Source organism: Mycosarcoma maydis, chromosome 18, assembly GCF_000328475.2.
Source record: "Mycosarcoma maydis chromosome 18, whole genome shotgun sequence".
NCBI classification, from domain to species: domain Eukaryota; kingdom Fungi; phylum Basidiomycota; class Ustilaginomycetes; order Ustilaginales; genus Mycosarcoma; species Mycosarcoma maydis.
The window spans coordinates 92,444-116,940 of record NC_026495.1 but is presented as its reverse complement, the minus strand read 5'-3'; the positions used below and the strand labels follow the sequence as shown (position 1 = coordinate 116,940).

Below are 24,497 nucleotides of genomic sequence, written 5' to 3'. Positions count from 1 at the left end.
ACGAGACAACGTACACATGAACGAGCCAACAGGAACAGGGACATGTGGGGGATTGCGCATCTACAACTCATTATGGACCAACGTGTTGACGGTATGATCTAGCATGGCTGTGCCGCCTAGCATCCACGAGCTCCAGAGCACGCTGCTGCCGAAAACGAAGGCCAGCAGACAGACGTCATTGACGAGCGCGTTGAGGAGCGCGACGTACTTGGCGGCGAGCGTGAGAGCCAGATGCAAGTTGCGGATCGGCAGCATCGATGTGAGCGTCGAGAGGAGCGAGGGGGGTGGCGGGGATTTGCGCGAGAACATCAGGATGCGTGATGCTTGTAAAACCACTTCGAGCGAGACAAAGATCCAGAACAGAGGCAAGCGCGCCGAGATCGTCGACCACTCGATCGGCCTAGGTTGCTGGTAACCGAGTGCAGCCCATCTTTGGACGAGTGTCGGAGCCAGAGTGGCGCCGCCGCTAGTGGTGGAGTCGCCCATGGTTGGTGGCATGACTCCCGATCGGTCCAAGTCTACAAGCGACGACTTCACCGCGAACACCGCGAGCGCGAGCACGAGCACAGCTTGTAGCACGTCAAAGCATCGTTCGGCAGTCGACTTTGTCGCTGTCGCTCTGCGTAAGCCAGCCGCTCCGCCAGCCGCACCAGGAGCCGCACCGAACTGCTGCATCATCGCTGCAAGCTGCGGTGGCAGACCAGACATGTCTGCTTGACCACCAGGCGCACCGTCCGCACCGCCCGCACCGGGACCACCAAGTCCACCTTGCATCATGGCCATAAGCGCCTCCATAGGGTTCTGCCCTGATGTGCCATTCAAACCACCACCAAACATGCCAAATGGATTCGGAGCCTCGTCGCCCTCCAGCCGATTCTGTCTGGGCGGTAGAGTAGAGATGTCCACCTCGAGCGGATCGTCATCGTCGGCGACTGCGACTGCGGCGGGGGCACTTGCCGCGGCTGCAGGTCGCGCAGCAGGCGTACAAGGTAGCGACGTAGTGTTGTCATTGAGGTAGGCAGACGCGCCTTCGCCACGGCCGGTATTGGTGATGCGTGCTAGACGGTCCGAACCTTTGCTGAGGATTCGAGCTTTGCGAGCTTCGCGTTTCAGCCGCGCCGCCTCGGCTGCATCGACAGGAGCAGCACTCGGCGAACGCGAACGCGAAACCGAAGCCAAAGCTTGCTCGGTGGACGGTGCTGTGTCAGACATGTCGGTAGTGTGCCAGCGTCTTGTCAGGGTGTCTGATGTTGGTGACGAGAAGGAAGACGAGCTGAGGTGGAGGCAGACGTGAGCCAGTTGGTGAGTTCATGAGTTGGGGAGTTGGATTCACGTTTGTGCAGCTCCAGCACGAAAATCACGAACTACAAACGTAATTTGAGATCGTGAATCACGAATCACAAATGCGTGATGGAAAATCGGGGCTTGAAAGCCCAGAGAAACGCCGGTGTAACATGTCTATGCCAACGATCGCGAATCACGAAATCACGAATCACGAATAATGAATCGTGAATCGTGAATGGGCATCGCAAGAAGAAGCTCGGATGTCCCAACAGCGCGCTGGGAGAAACACAAGAGAGGCTCACCGCAAGTTTGCTCGAGAATATTATTCGTGATTCACGACAGACTCACAACTGACTGGCTTTCCAAAAGGCACGCGCTTGCGCAGCGTGAGTCGGGCCAGCCAGACAAGTCTGAGTGTTGCTTTGGCGTTGCAGCGATGAGCGATGCGATTCGTGATTCACATTCGTGATTCACGATTGTGACCAAGCTACATACAGGCTGTCAGCTCGACAAGAGGATCTTCTTGTCTTTACCGCTCTACAGTCACACACACTCATTTGGTCTTTCGGATCGGCTTCCGATCGCTTAACCACCATCTTTGATCGTCTCAGCATCCGATTCGGCAGGCCGAACCAGACGGACAAAACGCGCCAACGCGACTCGCAAGGAGCATCGCCACACGATTCAGCATCCAATTTTCTCAGCTCCATCATCCGTGATCTTACTTGTCTGCTTTGCTGCGCTCCCAGTCGGCCGGTTCCGCAAATCCACCCCCACATTGGTGCTTTCTTGCTCCGCTCTTCTCTCGCGCCCACCTTTGGAACTACACTCGATGCTACCCACCTCGCGCGCTGACGCTCCAAAGAGGTCCTCCTACACCAACATCACCATCGATCACCCACACGCCGTCTCATCCGCAACTTCGCCTTACGCCACCACGGCCGCCTTGGACTCAGACCAGGACCTCCCAGCGCCGTACCGCAAACGCTACATTGACAGCCACGATACGCTCCTCCCCACCCACTCCCCGCCTTCGTCCACCTACCTCTCACAAGACTCGCCAGGAAGAATGAGTAGCCCAGCTGCTAACAGCCGCCGCTTCGCCGCCGGCTTTGACCCTTACTCGCCTGCTACCACGGTCGATTCAGATCACGCCGACCTCTCCTCGGACTCGGCCGCGCTCAAAGCAAAAGAGGCCGGCTTTCAACCGCCGTCCTCCAACACGCCCAAGGTCAACAAGTATGCGCACCTCATCCCCGTCCATCAACAGCGCAAGCCGCCCAACTTTGAAATTGTCCTCTGGACGCTGCGCCAGGAAGAAGTCATCGGCCTTATCTACACCCTTTTCTCGCTCATCACGCGTCTCTGGGGTATCGGCAATAGCAACGTCGTCGTTTGGGACGAGGCGCATTTCGGAAAATTCGGCTCGCACTACCTGCAACAGGAGTTCTACTTTGACGTCCATCCGCCTCTCGGCAAGATGCTTGTCGGCCTCGCCGGTCTCATCAGTGGCTACCGAGGTCAGTTCGAATTCAAGTCCGGGGAAACCTACCCGGCCGATGTCAACTACATCGGTATGAGGGTCATCCTTGCCATGTTTGGCGTGGCAATGGTCCCTCTCGCCTGGTTCACCAGCGGCGGTCTCAACTGGAACTGGCGCGCTCGTCACCTGCTCACGTTGATGGTTCTCCTCGACAATGGCTGGCTCGTCATCTCGCGCTTCATCCTGCTCGACTCGATGCTCCTGTGTTTCACCTTTACCACCGTCCATGGCCTGGTCAAGTTTTTGCAGTACAAGTCGGCTCCCTTCACAAAGGCTTGGTGGTTCTGGCTCGCTTTCACTGGCGCTTCGATCGGCTGTGTCTCGTCAGTGAAATGGGTTGGTCTCTTTGTTACCGCGCTCGTCGGTGTGTTTACGGTCGAAGATCTCTGGGAAAAGTTTGGCGATCTTCGTATGCCTGTTCGCGCGTATGTGCGTCACTGGTGCGCGCGCATCCTCTGCCTGATCTTCTTGCCTCTGACCATCTACATGCTCAGCTTCAAGGCGCACTTTTTGATCCTCAGCCGGTCTGGTCCAGGCGATGCTCAGATGAGCAGTCTCTTCCAGAGCCATCTTCGCGGCAACGACTTTGCTCTCTCACCGCCCGAAGCTGCGTTTGGGTCCAAGATCACGCTCAAAAACATGGGCTACGGAGGCGGCTTGCTCCACTCGCACGTCCAGACGTACCCTGTCGGATCGCAGCAGCAGCAAGTCACCTGCTATCACTACCGCGACAACAACAACGAATTCATCATCACGCCGCCTTGGAACGAGCGCGCGTTGCCGGCCAACTACTCTTCCTCCACCGAGCCCGTACGGATGCTCAAGAACAACGACGTGATCCGTCTGGTTCACGACCAGACGAAGCGTAACATTCATTCGCATCACGTCGCCGCTCCAGTCACAAAGGAGAACCTCGAGGTGTCGGGCTACGGAGATGACCAGACCGGCGACGATAACGACCATTGGGTGGTCGAGGTGGTGGACGACATGGTGCATGGCAAGGTGGCTCGCGATGCGCCTGTGCGCTCATTGACGAGCCGACTGAGGCTGCGACACAAGAACTTGGGCTGCTACATGCGTGCTGCCAATGCTGTACTGCCACAGTGGGGTTGGAAGCAGGTCGAAGTGTCGTGCGACAAGGAGAACAATCCCAAGGACCAACACACCTGGTGGAACATAGAGAATCACTGGAACGAGCGTCTTGCGCCCGGTGATTCGCAGCTTTACAAATCGCCGTTCCTGCGCGACTTTATTCACCTGAATGTGGCCATGATGACGTCGAACAACGCGCTGATTCCGGACGCGGACAAGGAAGACATTCTGGCCAGCAAGCCGTTCGACTGGCCGTGGCTGTGGAATGGACTGAGGATGAATTCCTGGGACGACAACTCGATCAAGTTCTACCTGCTCGGCAACCCGGTGATCTGGTGGGCGTCGTCGTCGTCGCTGCTCGCGTTCGGCGCGACATGGTTGTGGTACATGATGCGACGTCAAAGGCGCATCCACGACCTCTCGCCTGCGGACTGGGCGCACTTTTTGTACGTCGCCAAACTCGCTGCGTTTGGCTGGCTGCTTCACTATCTGCCGTTTTTGGTCATGGCGCGCGTCTGCTACTTGCACCACTACCTGCCCATCCTCTACTTTGCCGTGCTCATGTTGGTGCATCTCATCGACCATTTCGTCTGGCGTCCCAGCACCGCCGTCTATGCGTTTGGCGCAAGCCGCAGAAAACAGCCGCTGTCCGAAGCGCTCAAAAACGCCGTCTTTGTCGTCAGCGTCGTCGCGATCACCGCCGCATTCTGGTGGTTCAGAGGTAACAGCTATGGTTTCAAGGGTGATATTAAATCGCACAAGGGCCTCAAGTGGCGTAAGAGCTGGAACATCTACTGATCTCGATCTCTCCGTTCACCGCTAGCCGTGTGCCGTGTGCCGTGGAAAGTGGTGTAAGGCTTTGCAGAAAAAAGAAAGACAATTGAAATCGTCGTGCGTTTTGGAAAGCAAGACCAAGTTATGACTGCGTGCAATTGTGTGATGAAGTCGGCATGATGCTACTGCAAAGAAGAGGACGGAGGGGAGGGAGGTGGATTGCGTTGGGTGGTGGGAAGGGGGAAGGAATTAGTCAGAGACCACGGTGATGGCGGACGAAGTGGTGGGTGTTCGCGGTGGGATTGAGGGTGGATGGACACGGTTCATGTGGCAATGAGCATGGTGCTCATGCGGAGCGTGGTGTTGCTCGCCCAGCTCTGCGGACGCTGCTGCGGTCGCCAACGCCTTGGCGCTCTCCTGTTGAAACAAACGATGATCGTCCCAACCGATAAAGCCAAAGCTACTCAGTACAGCCGTCGAGCCAACAACGGCAACGACCCCGCCGGTATGGCTGCCCTTGAGCGCATCAATGACCACGGCCAACGGAATGGTCAAAGACAAGCCCAACGTGGTGATCAACGGCGAACTCTTCAACATGGCCAACAGATAGATGAAATCACTGACCAGAGTGATGCACATGTTGAGCACGACACCGGCCCAGATTGAGGGCGACGGCGGAAGCGAGAAGCTTTCAATGCGCGCAAAGTGGAGCAGCGGCAACATGGGCCACAGACAGACAATGTTGATCGCACCCACCATACCGAACATGAGCGGCATCGAGATGCGGTCTTCCGAGCCGATGCGCGTTTTCAGCAGCATCACATACAGCGAGTAGAGCAACGCCGAGAGAAGCGCCAGCATATCGCCCAACGGTGCGTTTGGTGGTTTACTGACAAAGCTGTGCATACTCGCAGCGCTCGTCGACGTCCAGGATCGTCTCCACAACCCATCCAGGATCGCTTCCGACGAGACCGTGATGGTCGAGGTGGCGCTATCTCGATCCGCAAACGTCACCGCGGCAACGCCCAACGCCGAAATGCACACCGCGCCTAAGCGCGCCAAAGTGAACCTGTCCACACCCAACGCTGCTCCCAAAGCGAGCGTGAAAAAGCCACTGGCCGATCCGATCGTCGTACCACTAGCCACAGACGTCAACCCCAAGCCCGCATTAATCGCCCAGTTGGCACCAAACCACACCAGCGTAAACTGCGACGCGAGGATCGCCGTCTCCCTCAACGTCAGCGGCGGCAGCGGCAACGCTGCAACGGGCACAGCCGGTATCGCCGAAGCGTTGCCATCCGCGGCGCGAACGATGCTGATCGAAGTACGTGGCCTTCTGCCATCGATCGAAGATGGACGCGGCACCGACGTGGAAACCAGAAACGGGCGCACGGGCGAGCTTGGCCGTGACACGGGCGGTGTTGGTGCAAGTAGCGGCGTCGATGCTGTCGAAGAATCATCTTGCTGGTACTGCTGCTGCTGGCAATGCGAGAACGACCTGGTGAGCCGGATCGGCTTGTGATTGAGGTTGGTGCAAGACGCTTTTTTGCCTCCTCGCCCACGTGGTTGCTGTTGCTGTTGCTGTTGCTGTTGCTGTTGGTCCTCGGCCAAGAGAGCAAACGGCTTGACAGTTGGTGTGACTACTACTGCTGCTGTCGATGCTGCTGCTACACTTTGATCTGGTGTGACGGTAGGCACGTCGAAACCGAGCGTCTTGAGCCACTTGGGCAACTCGTCCTTGTCGTCCTGGATGTGATGCTCGGATTGATCTGCGTCGGCTTCGACATCGTGCTGCGGGAGGCTGGTGTATGTGTGTGGGTTGGCGGCTGCATTGCTCCATCTCTTGCGTAACCTGCTGCTGACCAGATATGGCACCAGATACAGCGCGAACGACGACGTGTTTGCGTACGTCACGAAAAACGGCTTGTCGTATCCGCCCGTGGTGAGCAGAGCGTTTGTGAGGAAATTCGAAGCGGTCCAGAGGAAGACGACGATGAGCAAGAGCAATAGACCGTGCATGTACGATTGGCGTCTTCGATGTGATTGCGAGTCGTCTGCTGCAGCAGACAGCTGCGCATCGACTGTGTACGCACGAGTATCGACCATCACAGTGGGATCGCCGCGCCGCCACTCGTCGTGGTGAGCGGATTTGATCCGGATCGGCTCTATCGAGCCTCTTGAATCGGCCTGTCCGATGCTGTTCCTACCAAACAAGTGGCGCGCGTGGATCTCTGAGAATCACGAATCGCGGACGACGGCGTCGAGAAGAAAGGCTACGATATCCAATTTCACAGGTGCGCCGCTATCAAACCTGCTGTTGCCAACCAAGAAAAAGTCGCGATTCGTGATTATGACTGCGTATCTAACTTATCTGTTCACAGTGACCAGAGCCAAGAAGCACGAGGCACGAGGCACAAGACACAAGCACGAAGGATGAGGTTTTTTCGGTCGGCACCCTTAACTTATTTTCAATTCAAGATGTGTGAAGCACGAATCACGAAATACCTTTATGCCGAGATGAGCAAACATAACTGTGACTCACGACTCGCTGTGACTTATTCACGATTCGTGATTCGTGATTTGTGATTCACGATTATCGCGTGATCGTCCTCGTTTGTTACCTGCTGCATCTTGCTACTTTAGTCAGTAGTTTGCCAACCAGTCTTCTTAACCTCACAGAGTCATGAGTCTGTGAGTGTCGTCTGCGATTTTACACCACGCATCACGTGGCTAACGCATAACCCAAGTGTTAGATTTCACAAGCTTTTCAAGCACCACACAGCATAACTCGAGCTGACAGCTTCAGCTCTCTCTCTCTCTCTCTCTCTCTCTCTCTCTCCCGCTTGACAAACTGTACAATATAGGATGCAGTGACAAGAGAGCGACAAGGCTTCAACTGCCGTCAGACGCAATACATACACAACGCGACTTGAAATCATGTACAGTGCATCAGCCTCTGCGCAAACCAAGACCGACAGTCGTGAGTGAAGCGTAATAAGCATCGGATTTTTTGGGGGGGTGGATGGTGTTTCAAGACAAGACAGTATCGGTGAGGTTGGCAATGCAAGCAACGCACGAGTACCGATTGGCTCGTATTCTCGTGTTCTGCGTCGATTGATTCCATAGTTGAAAATGGCTCATCAAGCAGCACAGCCGGTTACACTCAGCTAGACTTGCCGGCAAATACGATCGAGGCCGACGATCTAGCTGGCGTTCATGATGGCGTTGATGAGGTCACCGTTGGACTCCTTGAGCGCCTTGACAGCCTTCCTTCGCGAGCAGCTCACCTGCTGCATGACGAGATCAATGTCCTTTGCGTCGACACCCTCCTCATCGATGGGCGAGTCGTCGTCCTCCTCCTCTTCCTCGACCTTCTTCTCGGCACCGCTGGCGCTCGAGTTCTGGAGCGATTCGGCAAGCAGACGCTCCTGAGCCTCGGCCTGTGCCATCTGCTGAGCAGCCTGCGCCTGGGCGAGCTGCGACATGTCCTCAGCCTTGGCCTCGCCAAAAACAATGTAGACGTCCGAGTGCGACGACTTGTACACCTCGGGCTGCGCGATCACGTAAAGGTGCTGTAGCAGACAATGCGCGCAGGAAAATAAAAGTTAATCAGTATGCGGCAGTACCAACAAGGCAATGCAAAAGCCAAGCACGACTTACACCACGAGGACGGCGCATGGTAACACGCGTGATGCCGCCAACCTTCTTCAGGCCGATACCCTGCAGGGCCTTACGGGACTTGCGCTCGGCACGCGAAGCCACCTTGTCGGAAGCGTGCACATCGGCACCAGCGTCATCGGAGTCAAACTCCTGGACATTAAGCTGACGGGTTCAAATCGAGTGGTTTGCAATGTGCCGTCGAGGTTTAGGGAAGGGAAATGGGAGACATGTCAGTTTCTGCGCATCAAGATTCCAACTTCTTGCGGTCCAACCGGTAGGTCATCGCAGCTGAAGAGAGTCAGACTTACGTCCTGAACGTCGTCGGCGATTTCTTCAACGGTAGCAGACATTGTGACTGCAAAAAATCAGATGGATCAAAAACAGATCGAAACAAGAGTGAAGGGTCAGAGGTCGATGTTGAACGTGGTGAGCTGCGTCAAGTTTGGTCCACTCTGGCTGATGAGATGCGTACTGTTGTGAGGTTGGTGTAGAATCGAGTTGCTAGAAGAAAGGAAGGGAAGCAAGATATGATGTCGGCGAGGCGTAATACGTCGAAGTCGACGATCACTACAGCGACACAAGTGGCAGCTCGAGCCAGAGAATCACGAGTCAAGTCACAGTGAAGAAGCGCACTTTAAAAGCGTGGTGAGTCTGTGCTTCCTTCTGCTTCTTCCTAGCCATTTTTCAAATTGCCTGCCCCGCGCTCAATCGACATTTTGTATTCGCACCCACCACGTTTGTATTCCAAACAATTTCAGATCAAGTCTTGTCTCTCAATCGTGGATCCACGATTCACGATCCACTTCATGATTTACGATTTACACAGCGATTTTCTTGGTTTTGTTAGCTCGTTGTGATCTGATCGGGCTACATCGGAAATTGATATCGACCTCCACCTATATAAGATTCGAAGCTTGCGTGAGCTTGCAACGCTGAGCAACTCACATCTCAGGCGTGAGAGACCCTGCAGAAGCTCGTAGCTATTCTGGATCACCACCATCAATCTGGCAATCATGTTGCGATCAGCATTCCCTTCAGGCTCGGCAAGATCGGCTTTGCGCCACACACAGACATATGCATCCACATCGGCAACTACGCTTGCCTCATCACGATTCGCTTCAACGAGACGTGGACTGACAAGCTTGTCGTCCTTTTCATTGCGCTGCTCTGCCCCGGTGGCTTCTAGCTCAAGGAGAATACCAGAAGCGTTTCCAAGTGCGCGGATTCCTTCGCTGACGAGATCACAAAGGAGGCTGGCTACAACGCTGATCCGCAAACCGGACGAACCAGAAGAACCCGAAGTCTATCGAGATGGCGAACCCACGATCATTGCCACCGACCGTGCGATCGCCCAGCTACAAAAAGTAGCAGAGCGTGAGAACAACTCATCGTTAGCGCTGAGAGTCGCTGTAGAACCGGGAGGATGTCACGGCTATCAGTACAAGATAGAGATCACTGAAGAGATCGAAGAGGACGATTTTCAGTTCGAAGTGCATCCTGGCGTGTCCATCTTGGTCGACAGCATCAGTCTGGCACTCGTACGCGGAAGCACTATCGACTATGTCACCGAGCTCATTGGCTCTCAGTTTGCCATCAAGAACAACCCGCAGGCCAAGGGCGCAGGTTGCGGCTGCGGTGTCAGTTGGGAGCCCGTCATCTAGTTTGCCACGACATCCAGTACTCTTGCCCTTCTTGGACACTCCACATCCCTTGTGTACTGCTCCTCGCAGTAGTCTTGGCCTCACTCGTGCAGCTTCAAATTGAACTTCGGCCTGCGGTCTATCACGTATCGCCCTAGGCTCACAAAGGGTTGTGTTGGGTGCAACCAGCAGACAGTCTCTCACCAATTTGCCCTGTGCGACAGTCAAAAAATCACGAATCATGAGTCACGAGTCGTGAGTCGTGAGTGTGGAGCAGGGAGAAGTGCCGAATTTGTCAGGCTGTCGGTGACTTCTGGAATCTTCGCATCGCGTCTCTAAATTCATGGTTCGCTTTCTTAGGCGCATGCATGCGTGATGTTCACGGACCCGTTCAGGCAATCAATCACAATCACGAATCACGAATACGTTGTAAAACTAATTAATATTGGCTCAGTTGCCAGAGATCAACACTTTGATGTTGGTCGACGCTTTCTTGGCTTAGCACCATCGACTTGAGAGCAGCTTGTTTGCCAAAATGCCTCTCAACTACTCCAAGTGGGATAACCTCGAGCTCTCGGATGACTCGGACATCGAGGTCCACCCCAACATTGACAAGAAATCCTTTATTCGGTGGAAGCAGCGCGACATCCACGAGAAGCGAGATCAGCGAAAAGCCGAAAAGGATGCTCTCCGTGCAGAAATCGATACCAACAACGCTCTCACACCTCGGCTTGACCAACTCTTGCAAAACACCAGAAAGGAAGGCTCCTCATACTACTCAAGGGAGGTAGCCAAGCTCAGTGCAGGAAGAGCCGAGAGGGGCAACAAGGATGGCCCGAACGGTCCAACCCCGGATGACATGATTTTGAGTCTCCTGCTCCAGATTCAACAACAGGACAATGTCAAAGCAAAGAACGGTGACGAGCTCGATCAGGTCCTGGTGAGCGAGCTCGAGGCACACAAGCAAAAGCTGGCTGCAAGACAGACACAGATCAACTTTGAGCTCGAGCAGATGGAAAAGGAAGACTCCAAGAAGATCACCAGCGACGGTATCAAGGAAGGTTGGAGCTCGGGCTACGTTGCTAAAGCCGAACCTGAGCCGCTTCCCAAGCCGGCACCAAATAAGGGCAGGAAAAAAGCAGAGCCGGTCATCGAGACGCTCAACTCTCCTTCACTGGCCTCCGGCACAGCCACCCAGCCTACCACTGCGGACGACGACAACGACGATGACGATGACGAAGATGACATCCCCGAAGCAGACGATGTGATGCGTCAATTTGCCAGCCTACCATCGTGCGTCCCGTCCTCGATCCCTCTTTCGGCTTCCACCCTGCCAGCCAACTTTGATGCAGCAAAAGCGCTCAATATCACCGCCTTCGAGACCGCGTTGCAGTTCCTTTCCAAGCACAAGATCCTTCTCTCCCCCAGCAACAACACCACCGATTCGCTCCTGTTGGAAGCCTTCAATGCACAGATGGCTTCCAACTCGTCGCTTGCACGTCGATGCGTCGAGAAATCGCTCATGATTCAGTACTGCAACAAACTCGGACCTGATGGAGTCAACCTCTTCTTCCGCCGTATGGTGGGATCCAAAGACGGTCGTGCTTCTGTGGTGTATCTCAACGACGTGCTCGCTACCTACTCTCGTATCCGTGACCGAAGCAAGGCGCTTGCAGAGCAACAGCAATCTTCCGGCGCGGGAGAAGAACAGATCCAACTCGTGGCAGAGGACGAAAACACGGTGATTGGATTCGAGATCCCCGATGGCCCACCACCTGAGATCATCGAACTGGAAGGTGAAGCCAAAGACAAACTCGACCCGGAAGACGTCAGGCAATGGCTGCAAAAGCGGTGGGATATCTTCCAGAGTTTCCCAGACGACTTGAAAGACGCTTTGAAGAGCAAAGATTTGCAAAAGGTGAACAAGGTGCTGGCTGACATGAAGGTTGACCGAGCCGAACACGTGGTTGCGCAGCTCGATCAGGCGGGCATCTTGAACTTTTCCAGTGCCGAGGTGCGCGACGAAACGGGTCGATGATCCATATGCAAGCTTTTTCCTGATGTTCCGTGGTTCTCGATTGCGAATGTCAAGTTGTTTGCTTTGAGGTGCAGTGTCGACAGGCTGTGTAGTGTCATGCTTGTGTCCTGCTATTTTCAGAGTCGATCGTAGAGAAGGCGTTGCTAGAGCAAGGTCGACGGGTCCGCTCTCAGCTTGCTTTGTCTCGAGAACTTTGGAGCGTCACCAGCCCATCACTCACACGCGCATGCACAATCCATTAGCACAAAGCACAAGCAGCTTGCCACAATTGCATTCGTGATTGCCATCGGTCAGATCCAGCCTCTCAACCTAGATACGGTGCTGAACGCATCTGACCTGACCATGGATTCAATCTGCTCTGAACTCCAGCCGTCCAAGTCGTCGTTCTTCACGCCGCCTGCAACGGCGCCCTTGACACCCACCATGTTTTCGGAGACCAACAACCTGCCCGTGTCGGCGCTGATTTCAACCGCCTTTTTCCAGAACTTTAGTATTGCCTCGCTCTCGGCGTAGATGACGGAAGAGATGTTGCAGAGGTAGTCGAGATCCGCCGCCAGCTGCGCCGCTCCGATCTCGGTCAAGCGTGGAAGAGATGGCACGACGTCGGTAAGGAAACGCGTGAGCAAGAGCGTCAGAAGTGAGCGCAGGTACCGCGATAGCACGCCAGCTTCAGTCTCATCGGCCTCTCGACCAACGGCGGCGGTGGTGGTGTACAGATCGGCAGGGACCGTGGTGGTAGAGAAAGCTTGTCGATGCATGGTCGACCTTTCCGCCGCACATGTGTCGATGGATGACGACAAGCCGCCTGCCATTGTTGTGTGTCTTGCACGCATCCCTTTCTCGTCTCGATCTGCTGCCGGTTCGGAACCGGATGTCGCCGCTGACCGTTTGCCTTCGTTGAGACAAAAAAGCAACACCTCGTCCGCATACCCTTCGAACAACCTAGGCAGGTTCAGCATGGCCTCGCCAATTCTCGCCATAGCTTCAGTCGGGCTCAAACTAAACTTGGGCATCGCCAAATCGTATTCGTTGATAATGCTGGGATGCTTGTTCGACGTCCAGATGGGCAACGATGGGTAGACTTCGAGTTCGGGTAAGAATTGCGAGAGCACAAGATCGTGTTGGAAGGATTGCACCGTCGAAGCGATTGACAGCACCGAGGCTCGAGCAAGAGGTAGCAAGGAAATATCATCTGCGAACGAGTTCCATGAAGCATTGGAGAGGAGACGCTTGCATTTGTTGATCTGCTCGTGCAACGTGGTCGTGTTGAGCGAAGATGTCGCCAAAGCTGTCGCAGGGCTAGAATAGTCGATTGTCATCTGATCTGCATCTGTTGTCGTTGACGACGGTGGCTTAGCAACCGCACTGAGCTCGGAAATCTGATAGGCAATTACTTCTTCCAAGCTCCGCACTGCAGCAAGCGACTCACGACAGACAGACAGTGTTCCGGTCGCTTTCTTGAACTCGTTCCAATCGCTCGAGTTGAGCACCTCGCCTCTTTCGTCGTAAGTTGGTGCAGCTTGCCTGGCTGTCTCGGAAAGGTGTTGTCGACGAATTCTGGTCTGCAGATCGGTCAGCACGCGTTGCAGATCAGAACGAAGACCAATGTGGGCGCGTCCCATCGCGGTCTCAAGCAGGCTATCGAGCGAAGGAAGGAGTGAAGGCGTTGCAAAGGATTTTGTCAACGCTGTTGACCGTCGAACAGCAGTCTTTGCGACAAGGAGTGCCTGTGTAGACGCGGTCGAGACCAAAGACGTAGCAGTGGGTGCCGAAGACTGGAGATTCTGCAGGCGAACTTGCATGGCTTCGGCTTCGAAAGTGGCGAGACGGGTCTGGTAGGGAAGGAATGGCTCAAGGATGAGCTGAAGCCAGGGCTTTTCCGTGGTATCGAGGGCGAGGAGATCGCTGTTGATGGGCGAGGCTGCACCACCCAGTTGGTCATCCTGCAGAAGTCGCTGTGATGACTGTGCTTGAGGTAGTATTGCTTTGATTGTCCGGACAACTTCCTCAACAGCCTTGAATGCATCAGTCAGGCAAGCCAAGAAAGACTCGAGGTCGGGTGCACGTGTGGCTTGCTGGATGCAAGCATGCATGGGCGGGTCGAGCCTGACCAGGACATCAGCCGTAAGGAGTTGAATGGCTTTGTTGGGATCGGTGAAAAGGGATGAGGCCGCGACACGCTCTTCGCCAAGCAGCGCGAGAAGATCGCCAAAGAGCGAGGTGAACTGTGCTGGAAGTGACTTTCCACTCGATTCGGATGCCGTCTGCGCCCATCTTGAGAGCAAACTCTGTGAGCGAGTGCACGTGTAGGCACGAAAGAATGTAGGTACTCCATCTTGAGTTGTTGCAAGAAGATTCGCCATGCGAGCTACTGTGTCCGAATCCCGATCGATTATCGCTGTTTGCAGCACGCGGATGAGTTGTTCGTGAATTTTTTGGGTCAAAGTGTGCAGCAGTTGGCTCTTTTCCTCGGTCGATTTTGCGGATCCACTAAAGAGACGTAAGGAATCTGTGGCTTTCGCTATTCTCTCGACAGCTTCCTGCCACCTTTGCTCGCCTAAAAGTATCGTAACTTGACTCTCGAGGGTGGACCACGCCTGTGCTTCTCGGAGCGCATGACGTGCCTCGATGAGGCCAGCTTTTGCTTTGGACAGCGCTGCGATCCTGGCTAAGGTGATGTCTGTAGATGCATCCTTGGAGGCCGTCTGGTTCTGTAGTGACTGTATGCAGGTCTGAAGTGTAGTTGCGGTATCAGACATGAGTCTGAGCTCGATACCGATCTTGGGGATGGTCGAAACGAGCGAGGTGATGATCTGATCTAGCTCGGTACGGGAGGCATCGCGGACAGAAGACAGGGAGAGGGATAGCTGGCGCAGGTTGGCAGATACATCATCGAGCTTTGCAGTGACTGTAGCAGGTGTATCGGTACTGGACGCTGAGTTGACGTGGTGATCGATCCAAGCAGCGAGCTGGGATGAGTGTTGAATACTGCGAAGGGCGTCGATCGCATCTGACCGCACTGGCGAGAGGCTGTTGTCGGACACGGTGTGCTGTTCAGCCGCTGCAGCTGCATCAGGCGGTGACAGCGCCATTGTTCCTGATCAGCTGCTTAATTGATCGTCACCGAGGATGCTAGGTTGAATGTCGTGAGAGCGAAGCGTGACATGATCAGAACTCAAGCTTGAAGCTCAAGTTGTGCGAGCGTGAGACACGGAACACGGAACACAGAACAGTACTCGTGACTGTCAACTCATATTCACAATTTAGGGTCCTCTTGGCCAGCTATCCATTCTGTGTGTGATTCCTTCAAGAAGTCACGAGTCGCGAGCGTCTGTTCTCAGCTCTTGCAAAAACAACTCCACTTTCTTATCCCGTGCGCTCACGTCTTCCAAAGCCGCCATCACGATTTTTCAGCCGTGATTTTTTGGCGATATAATTTTTCCTGAATAGTCGTGAGTAGAATTCGTGGTTCTTGGGTGATGATCACAGATGTGAACTCACGACTAAAATTTGGAGTTCGTGATGCTTCTTGATTACCACCCTCAACATCATCACGCTTTCATCTCATACCTTATTTGTGCACAGCAATGTCGACGGACACAATAGCAGGGCCATCATCGATGGCGAAGGAGAACGCTGATCTCGTAGCAACAACGTTTAAACGTCTGCGTCCCATTTCGTACCTCTCGCGCTTCCTCGACGCTTCCATTCGCGAAGATGGCCGTCCTCTCGCTGCCTTCCGTGATGCTACCATCACTCTCGGATCCATCTCCACGGCCGATGGCTCCTCTTTTGTTCGCATTGGTAATACTTCTTGCATCGCAGCTATCAAAGCAGAGGTAGCCACTCCACAACTCTCTCGTCCACGTGAAGGATACCTCATTCCCAACGTCGAGCTTCCCGCCGTCTGCTCGTCCAAGTTCAAACCAGGTGCTCCCGGAGACGAGGCTCAGGTGCTGACGAGCAGACTCTTGGCACTACTCAATAGCTCCAACTTGCTAGACAGGCAACTGCTATGCATCCAAGATGCCATTGCCGTCTGGTGCTTGTATCTCGACATCAGCTTCATCTGCTTTGATGGCAATGCAATGGATGCTGCCGTGCTTGCCGCTGTTTCAGCCCTCTCGGACAGTAAGTTTGCCATTCACACATACACACTTTCTCACTCGAGACCATCTTCGCTGACAGATGCCCTTGTACTCACGCCGACCGCCAAAACAGCTAAATTGCCAGCGGCTACCTACGATCCAGATACGGAACAAGTGCGCTGCTCGTCCAGCCGAACCGCCTTGCATCTTGAACATGTCCCTTTCGCATCTTCGTTTTCCATCTTTGAGAACCAGTATCTGCTCAGCGATCCCACTGCTTTTGAATCTGCCCTCTCCTCTTCGCACGCCACAGTCGCTGTCTTGCTCAATCCGTCAGCCTTGCCCAAATCTTCCAAAGCGAAACCAACCATCACTTACCTCCATCAGTCAGGTCGTCTCTCGACCACCAGCTCGGATTCGACCACTAGCGCAACCGACCAGCACATCCTGCAGCTTTGCATCGACCGCTCGTACTCTAGAGCCAAACAGCTGGCTTCTTTACTACACGATGCTCAACTCAAATCTCCATGACTTGGTCTCATCTCCAACTCTCCCAGCACACAGCACAGCAACCTCATGTAATTGTATCGAGCTCTCACACAATTTCGTTTCCATTCCACATGGTTACATCACATGCTTGATTGCTCGCAAAGATCCTTGATCGCATAACTTATTTGACTAACCGTTGCCCCTGACGTGATTTTTTTTCTCGAAAGCCTTGAAAACTAGCAACGAAGTGGAGCTTTCAGATACAGCACTGTACTGTACAGTACAGTACGCATGGGGCTTGTGTTTCAATATCCAGCAAACGCGCGTGCACGCTCGCACAACTGATGCACCTTCATACCCGTCTTGCTGCCCTTGAGGAACACCGAGTTGCGCCGAACCGTCGAGATAATACGATCGCGTGTCTTTTGGTCCACCGTAGTCAACAGCTGCGTGACAATTTGGATACCGTGCGGGGCCAGACATACATCAATCAGAGGTGGTCGACGCGGCTGCGAGCTGTGACACATGGCTTCGACGTAGTCCTGCATGAACTGCCGATCACCCGTCTTGAGTCCGCTCATCACCGCCTTTTGGCCGTATAGGGAAAGAGTAAGCTTGGCAGCCGAACGGACCAGACCTTCAAGCGCCGCTCTGCGTTCGTCCTCGTCGCCGTGTTCGATGATGTGCTGCACCACCCATACACCCCACTGGTTCGTGGCGCAGTCGTCCAGCTGCTCCAGTACCTCGTGAACGCACTGAGCCTTTTCTGCAGGCCGGGCGGACTCGAAAATGTTTTGGCAAATGATACTGCCCGTCTCTTGTCGCGCCGTCTGTGCCCATCGTCCCTTGAGCTGCCTGTTGATCGCCGCAAAGATCTTTTCGCGAAACGGAGCGCGACTCCATTCTGTCTCGAGAATGCGCTGCCAGACGTGGATCGAGTGGCGCGAGGTCAGCGTCTCATCGAGTCGAGAACCGAGCAACTCTTCGGTGACAGATTCGCGAATGTCTTCTTCCCCCTCGAGAGCTTTCTGAACCACATGGCATCCAAATTGAGACATGGTGAGCTCGACGAAAGCACCTTTGAGGTGTCTGGCGATCTCGCATCGTGCTTCGATGGCGCTTTGAACAAGAAAATTGCCATGTCGATCGTGTGAAAGGGGCACAATCCTAGCACAGATCGCATCGAAAATCTCGGCCTGGCGTTCAGGGCTCGCATTCTTCAGCTGCTGCTGAAGCAACAAGCTCGCCTCTTGTCCACGTTTATCGAGAACCATGGCGACGAGGGACGAAGCTGGGGCATCCTCGAGCTTCGGTGTCGTCACTGTCGATGCTGGGCCTGGCGAGTTGTGAGTCGATCTAGCCGAAAGGGGATGGGGTCGATCTGCGGCACGAGAATTTTCAGTGACAACCATGCGTTGATGGCCCGGAAATGTTGATAAACTTTGGTCATTCATAGCGATGCAACGACTAAGCTCTGCAGCGGAGTAGGTACTGCTCCGTGCCGGCTCGACGCCATCACGGGAAGGTGTGCTGCTGCCTGTCTGAATAAGAGAATCAGCGCGACGCCTTTCAGGAGCCCACATGGACGCAGAGGCTCCCATTTGTCTAGGCTTCGCACTCGGCGTAGAGGCCGCATTCGGTGGGCGACTGTCTTCTCTGTACGTCTGCATCGGCTCTGCACCGTTGAGGACGCGCTGCAGCCGGATTGGTGTCGACAGAAGTGGATGGTGGCTACATTGTGTTGGGTGCCGGTCTGGACCTTGGCCAATGGCCGAGGCGTGGCTGTTGTTGTATCTGACAACCTCTTGAGCCATACGCTTTAGAGCCATGTTTTCGAGTTTGAGCCGCTTGAGCTCTTCCACGACAAAGTCTGGCAGGTGTCTCTGGGGCTCAGAATAGGTGGTGCTAAATGATCTTTGCTCTCTAGTCTCGCAAGGATATGTAGACTGAAAAGAGAGACCAGGAATCTGAAAAAATTCGGAATAGTCAGAGCTGAGGTCCGAGTCAGGCTCGGATGGTGGCACATTGCGATGATCGCTGTAGGCACCAGAGTAGGCACCGGAGGATCCAGAAGCAAACCTCTGATGAGCTGGTGAGGCGTGATAGGCGGGTAAAGGCATTGGTGTTCGCGGATCTTGGGACCATGGTTCCTTGTCGCAGCCTCCGAGCTGTCGCAGTGAGTCATTCTCCTTGATCCACGCATCTGGTTGTTGCATACGATATGCGATGGCACTCTTGTCGGCTTCTGTGTACCTGTCGAGTTGAAGCGGAAGAGGTTGACCGATGGAAGATGTATGAGAACGAGCTGTGACGCGAGCTGTCGGACGAGGCAGCTGACTGTCGCCGTTCCAGGAATCGAGGTTCACAGCATAATGGGACGCCGCAGAAGCCGAATCAGGCCAACAGTCTGCAGTTGTAGAATGTCTGAGCATAGAACGGCTGTCAGCTTGATCACGAGCCAGACTGGTTTGCGTTGAATCCCTCGATGCATTTGCATTGCATTGCATGTTTGGAGACGAAGGTGAGAATTTGCCTTGAGCAAAGAATGCCATCTGGCTACTGAAATGAGGAGCGGATCCGTAGGATCACTTTGAGGAAGATAAAACCCAGAGCTGGTAATTGCTTTTCTCTAGCTGAGTACGTCGACAGCAAGTTTGTGTTGAGAAGATGCACAAAGACGAGAGTATGGATAAGTCTTTGCAAGAGATTCAGCAGTGAGCTGAAACAGTTCGTACAGGACTCGATGGCCAAAGCAAGAAGCAAAGAAGGGGCAAAGGGGGGTAAGAGGGGCAAAGAAAGGGAATCAAGCGTCGTAGGATAAGGCAGAAAGGAGTTGTTTAGGTTTTGAGAGAACGAGTGATGTCCCCTTGGGATAAGATCATAAGCAGGATGAATGGGCACGAGAGGTGGCTGAAAGGGAAGTACGGAAGAGCAGGAACATAGCTGCAAATGATCATAGCCTTCTTAACCTTTTGCATCTGAGATCATTGAGAAGATTTGCCAGACTTCGACCGCGACTGCTGACATGCGCCAGAGTGAAAGTCCCCGAGTTGTACTGCATACATGAAAAAGGCTTCTAATACGACTGTGACAAGCTCAGTCGAGGCTTTTCAGTCGTTGCGCTGTTGCTCAGCCGCAGATAGATGCAACAGCGCCGTCGCTTTGTCTGCCGGCTGCTGCCAAAACCAACTCTCCTATCACTTGACAGCTGCAGGTTGCGTCCCAGAAGCCGATTGGCAGCTTCTTCCGTTATCGATGATGCTCTCTCGCTTGTCTACCTGTATGCGGTCGAAGCCTCCACTTGAGTCAGAGTCAGCATTCGCATCATTCGTCACGGATTGCGCTGATTCAGCTTTTGAACATTCGTCTTCAATCAGGGCGCTATCACGTCCAAGGCAGTGATGAGAAAGCTGAGCCGGAGGGTGAGCAGGAGAGTGTGTGTATATGCCAAGTAGTAAGATGTGTCAAGAGGCATGGTGACGGTGTAGAGACACGCGTTCGAGGCGCTCACCTCGCCCACAGACCGACATGCATAGAAAAATCAACTCGAGGTCCAGGAAGACAGTCTGGGCCCGTGATACGTGTGGAGACAAGATTACATGACAACACGAGCAGCCAAAGATGCGAAGCACAATTCGTGTGTCCATTCGACGGCGTGAAAGCAGGAAACAGCTCACAAAGGCGCAATTTGGAGTGTGTTGGATGAGGAGGGAAGCACAGACCCGAACTGAGCATGGAAGCAGGCGTATCCAAGAGAGAGTCTCGACCCCAGTCTGCAGCTCTGACCAAGTACGAGAACTCGTTCCACCTTCGTTGCTGATGTCGGGTTGCGCCCCATTTTGTGATTGACCAAAGGATTTTGAGAAGGGAGATATCGTCCCGCGTGTGTGATTTTAGAGAAATGAGGTATTCGCTCTCTGCCCAGTTGCACATGCTCACCCTGGAATTGCCTGGTCGAGGCTAAGTTGGGATTGAGTTGTATTCAGCCATGACAGATACAGATCTTCGTGGAAGATCGAGCGGAGAGGTGCGCGAAACATCAAGGTTCAAACGTTCAAGCCGTGCAAGGCTTGCTGTGCGGACAAGAGAGATACGCATCTGAACAGAACCAAGGGACCAGAGAAAAAGAGTGTGTGCTTAGAACGGCCGTCAAGAGTTTCTCAACGCCGGAATGGAAGCGGCTTCAATGTCAATGCTGGAAACTCCAAAGACCATGGCCGAATCCGCCGTGTCTACATCGTCGTCGTCGCCTTTATGCGAGCCATCCTGGTAATCGTCCGACTGCAGCACCGCGTCCGCTTCTCTGAGAATCTGTGAGATGGTTCGCTCCTGTCGCCATTCACTTGGTGTTGCCTTTTTCCCGCTAGCGGTATCCTTGTCCTTGTCCTTGTCCTTGTTCTTGTCCCGGCCAAATCCGAGAATGCCCATCTTCTTCTTTTTCGCCATGGTATCGGGCGACGGCGAAGAATCGGAGAGGTTGTGAGGCGGTATCGAAGGATGTAAAACTGCAGTCGCTGGATCTATGGGCCTCGGTACATCGATGACTCTGCGCGACGAAGATGACGCTTGTTGAGATGAGGAGGTCCGCCTTTGGCCGGCTGCTGCGCTTGATGTCCTGTCTCGTGGCTTATCTTCCCTTTCCATGCTCTCCAACCCGCAGCTGATCGAGCTGGAGCGCACTGGCGATGTGGCTGAAGCAGTGGCTGTGGCTGCAGGATCCGCCGGACCTGTCACGTCGATATTGTCGGCGACGGCTTCACTGTGCTTCGCTAGCTCTGTGTCGGTCGCAAATGCCGTCTTGCGATCTTCGAAACGAGAGGCGATCAACGCTGCCTGTGCCAGCTCGTTTTCAAAAGCAGCGTCGACGTCTGATCCGTCTGTCTCTCTGGAAGCTATCGGGAGCGCTTCGGATCGGGATGAGTCTGCAAACTTCAACGGATCTTGCACCGTGTCTTTCGTTGGCGTCAGATCTTCGCCGATCTTGTTGGAGCCTGCTGCATCTACACTCTCGTCATGGGAAGCGAGCTTTTCTTCTTGGACGATAGTGGGCACTGACTTTGACTCTGTTTCCGCCGATGACGAGGCCGACGTGTCAATCTTGTTGCTGTTTGAGCCGTTCGACTGGTCCTTGTCGGCTGCCTTGACCGGGGCGTTGCTCTCGTCATCATCCTTGCTCGTCAGACCTTCTTCTGTGGTCGGAACTTCCGATGCCCTTTGGTGACTGTCAGCATCGACCTCTGATCCGTTCGACGCGTCTACAGTCGACTCAACTGCCGTCGGCTCTTCCGCCGTGTCTTTGTCATCCTGCTCAACTTGTCCTATCTCCTGCGACTCGGATGTGCTCAAAATTGCCGTCAAGACGGACTTCTGTAAGGCCTTTCCGTCTACTGTTTCCACCTCTGCAGCTTTGCTTTCGGCAGTCACTAATTGATTGGATACGGTCTCTAACTCTTGCTGCTCTGTGGCAGTGTCCCTATTGGCGCTGTCAGCAGTTGCAGCTGATGAGTCTCGCGTCTTGTCCTCTACAGCCTCGACCAAGGGCGCCTGATCGGGATTCTGTCCACATTCTGATGCTATGCGTGTATCAAGCAGGTCTGTGCTGGTCTCTAGTGGCTGGTTGGTCTCGTCCGACTCCGCATTAGCACCTTCTGATGAAGTAACTTCGGCACCGGCCGACCCTTGCAAAGACGGGAGCGAAGTGCTCTCTGATGTCGTCGCAACGTCAGCAGAACTTTCATCGGCTGCCAATCCGATGACGTTTGCGGGCTCGAGTCCTGCAAGCTTTGAATCAACGTTGCTAAGACTGGAACGAGCCGAACTGTGTCCTTTCTCCCTCGCTTTGCGCGCCAAGTCCCTCGCCACCGTCTGATCTCTCGCCTTATCTGCTATCGACGTCGAGCGATGTACACGATCACCGCCCAGGCGAAGCCCTTGCGGAATCTCCCCTTGCTCCAGGAACTGATCTACCTCGTCATCTCCGATGTCCACATTGCTAAGTCCCAGAGACGCAAACAGGTCGTCGATGTTATCCTCGCTCACAATCTGCTTGATGCGACTCTGTTCCATGGCGTCATCGAGATTCTTGCCTTGAGATACAGCATCACGCAGCAGCGCACCAGACGTCTTTCGGTTCGAAGTGAGCGCAGCTGCTTCCGCCGCCAAAGCTCGCGTCGATCTCTGGGTTGCCGAATACCGCGCAATGGGCGAAGCCCGTACGCCTGCGCTGGCAGACGATGGACTCGGCGAAGCAGACGGCATTCTTTGATGTGATGTCGTCGGTCCCATCTTGGCAAATCGCAAAGGCTTGATGGCAGCCTCCTTGGACGGTACATACTTCTTGTCCGAGGTGGTAGACGACGTAGGCGCTGATGGTAGCTTGCCGATGTCTGCGAGCATGGCATCGACGTCAGCGTCTGTCAGCTCGTCTTCCTTGATGTTGAGAGATGAAATAAAGTCGTCTGCATCGGGCTCCTTCCAGCGTCCTGCACCTTCAGCAGCGTAGGGGAGCGTCGGGTATAGGCTTGGATCTTTCGAGCTCACTGCAGATTGTGCGGGATGGGGCGCAGGCGGTGTCGTTGGTGCAGTCGCCGGAGAAACGCCGAGGAAGAGCTCAAGCTCGCCAAACTCGACCGCCTCTTCAAAATCGTCGTACGAACCGACCCATTCGTTGTTGACCAAGATACCGGGAAGCTGTGGATCTTTCGTCTTTCGTCGCCATCTGCTCTTGGCATCTTCATCCGAAGCGAGATCGTGGTAGACGTAAGGAATCTTCTTGATGGCCAGCACCGATGTGTAGCGCTCATGGCGTGTGCGAACCTTGACGTTGGACAGGATCGAGGTGCTAAAGAGCTCGACTGTAGGCCCCGCCATCTTGACGTCCAAATCGGCAGACAAGAGTCGATACAGTGCTAGAAGACTGGCTGTTGATCTCGACAATGTGCAGTAGACCTGAAGCAGTGCCAAGACCTGCCCTAGATGCTGCACACAGCATACAGCTCAGATAGACGGTTTGGTCGTACTAATCATGCCATGGTGTAGGATACCTCACCTGGCGTGCCTGAGGGCCGTGCGTGAAACGAGCGTGGCAGCAACACCGTGCTTCGCGTGGCCTCTCCCCTTCTCCAACACCAACACCAGAGCGAGCCAAGCACAAAGCTCTCATGTCTGAAATCGTGAATGTCATCTCCTGTGAGAAAGAGCAGCCAAAATTGGATTTAACACTGAAATTGGGTCTCGGACGACTGGAGCAGCAGCAGTCGTGAGTATTCGTGATTCACGATTCGCGATTCATGTTTGTAGTGGCACGCGTGCTTCGGTTCCGATTTTCAGCGCAGTTCCGACTTTGAACGCGAAGGGTAAGGAAGGAATGGGTCGGGACACAACTGGCTGGTGCGAGTCGAGCTGGCCCGCATTGGAAATCCGCGTTGGGCCCCAAGGCAGCACATAGCACTCCGATTACCAATCCAATGAAGAGCGACATTTTCGAAATTCATTTTGAGAAAATTGACTTGAATGATCAAGATACTGCAGGCTACGAGAGTTTGTTATTGGGTGGGTAAATGCACACCCAACTTGAACCTGTTTCCAAATTCGAATACGACGGTAACTCTGCTTAGAAATTCAACCACCCTTTTTTCCCTTCTGTCCTCGGGACGTGAATTCCCCTCTCTGGGACTCGTGACTAGCAGGACTCACGACTCTGAGATCATCGATTCGTGATTCGTGATCTGGCAAGCTCAGACAACCAAGAGAGGCGGCAACAAACCGAGGTGCCGAGGTGCCTCTCTCTGTTTCTCTATCTCAAGCCTCTAGGCCGTAAAGTAGCGACCGATTCGCGATTTTCTTCCAAGTTCACAATTGCCTATCTGTGGTCCTCCATGCCTCTACAT

General features: G+C 54.2%; 10 protein-coding genes across 10 annotated transcripts; 4 read left to right on the top strand and 6 right to left on the bottom strand.

Annotated features, from left to right (window-relative positions):
• Positions 1–60: 60 nt before the first annotated feature.
• On the bottom strand, positions 61–1,212 carry UMAG_05475 (uncharacterized protein; the record flags this gene model as incomplete). Its single annotated transcript, XM_011393509.1, has 1 exon — positions 61–1,212. One exon carries the CDS (start codon positions 1,210–1,212, stop codon positions 61–63), a length of 1,152 nt encoding a protein of 383 aa, XP_011391811.1.
• A 1,141-nt stretch (positions 1,213–2,353) lies between these two features.
• Positions 2,354–4,717, top strand: UMAG_10749 (putative dolichyl-phosphate-mannose--protein mannosyltransferase; the record flags this gene model as incomplete). Its single annotated transcript, XM_011393628.1, has 1 exon — positions 2,354–4,717. The coding sequence occupies one exon, from the start codon at positions 2,354–2,356 to the stop codon at positions 4,715–4,717; it is 2,364 nt and encodes a 787-aa protein (XP_011391930.1).
• Positions 4,718–4,942: 225 nt separating this feature from the next.
• On the bottom strand, positions 4,943–6,799 carry UMAG_05473 (uncharacterized protein; the record flags this gene model as incomplete). The annotated part of the gene is made up of 1 exon (XM_011393508.1): positions 4,943–6,799. The coding sequence occupies one exon, from the start codon at positions 6,797–6,799 to the stop codon at positions 4,943–4,945; it is 1,857 nt and encodes a 618-aa protein (XP_011391810.1).
• A 1,097-nt stretch (positions 6,800–7,896) lies between these two features.
• On the bottom strand, positions 7,897–8,703 carry UMAG_05472 (uncharacterized protein; the record flags this gene model as incomplete). Its single annotated transcript, XM_011393507.1, has 3 exons — positions 7,897–8,265; positions 8,354–8,515; positions 8,662–8,703. The coding sequence occupies 3 exons, from the start codon at positions 8,701–8,703 to the stop codon at positions 7,897–7,899; spliced, it is 573 nt and encodes a 190-aa protein (XP_011391809.1).
• Positions 8,704–9,366: 663 nt separating this feature from the next.
• Positions 9,367–10,014, top strand: UMAG_05471 (uncharacterized protein; the record flags this gene model as incomplete). Its single annotated transcript, XM_011393506.1, has 1 exon — positions 9,367–10,014. The coding sequence occupies one exon, from the start codon at positions 9,367–9,369 to the stop codon at positions 10,012–10,014; it is 648 nt and encodes a 215-aa protein (XP_011391808.1).
• A 514-nt stretch (positions 10,015–10,528) lies between these two features.
• UMAG_05470 (uncharacterized protein) lies at positions 10,529–12,031 on the top strand (the record flags this gene model as incomplete). The annotated part of the gene is made up of 1 exon (XM_011393505.1): positions 10,529–12,031. The coding sequence occupies one exon, from the start codon at positions 10,529–10,531 to the stop codon at positions 12,029–12,031; it is 1,503 nt and encodes a 500-aa protein (XP_011391807.1).
• A 290-nt stretch (positions 12,032–12,321) lies between these two features.
• Positions 12,322–15,123, bottom strand: UMAG_10748 (uncharacterized protein; the record flags this gene model as incomplete). Its single annotated transcript, XM_011393627.1, has 1 exon — positions 12,322–15,123. One exon carries the CDS (start codon positions 15,121–15,123, stop codon positions 12,322–12,324), a length of 2,802 nt encoding a protein of 933 aa, XP_011391929.1.
• Positions 15,124–15,651: 528 nt separating this feature from the next.
• On the top strand, positions 15,652–16,650 carry UMAG_10747 (uncharacterized protein; the record flags this gene model as incomplete). The annotated part of the gene is made up of 2 exons (XM_011393626.1): positions 15,652–16,162; positions 16,253–16,650. The coding sequence occupies 2 exons, from the start codon at positions 15,652–15,654 to the stop codon at positions 16,648–16,650; spliced, it is 909 nt and encodes a 302-aa protein (XP_011391928.1).
• A 263-nt stretch (positions 16,651–16,913) lies between these two features.
• Positions 16,914–19,160, bottom strand: UMAG_05467 (uncharacterized protein; the record flags this gene model as incomplete). The annotated part of the gene is made up of 1 exon (XM_011393504.1): positions 16,914–19,160. One exon carries the CDS (start codon positions 19,158–19,160, stop codon positions 16,914–16,916), a length of 2,247 nt encoding a protein of 748 aa, XP_011391806.1.
• A 1,597-nt stretch (positions 19,161–20,757) lies between these two features.
• Positions 20,758–23,478, bottom strand: UMAG_05466 (uncharacterized protein; the record flags this gene model as incomplete). The annotated part of the gene is made up of 1 exon (XM_011393503.1): positions 20,758–23,478. One exon carries the CDS (start codon positions 23,476–23,478, stop codon positions 20,758–20,760), a length of 2,721 nt encoding a protein of 906 aa, XP_011391805.1.
• Between the last annotated feature and the right edge of the window lie 1,019 nt (positions 23,479–24,497).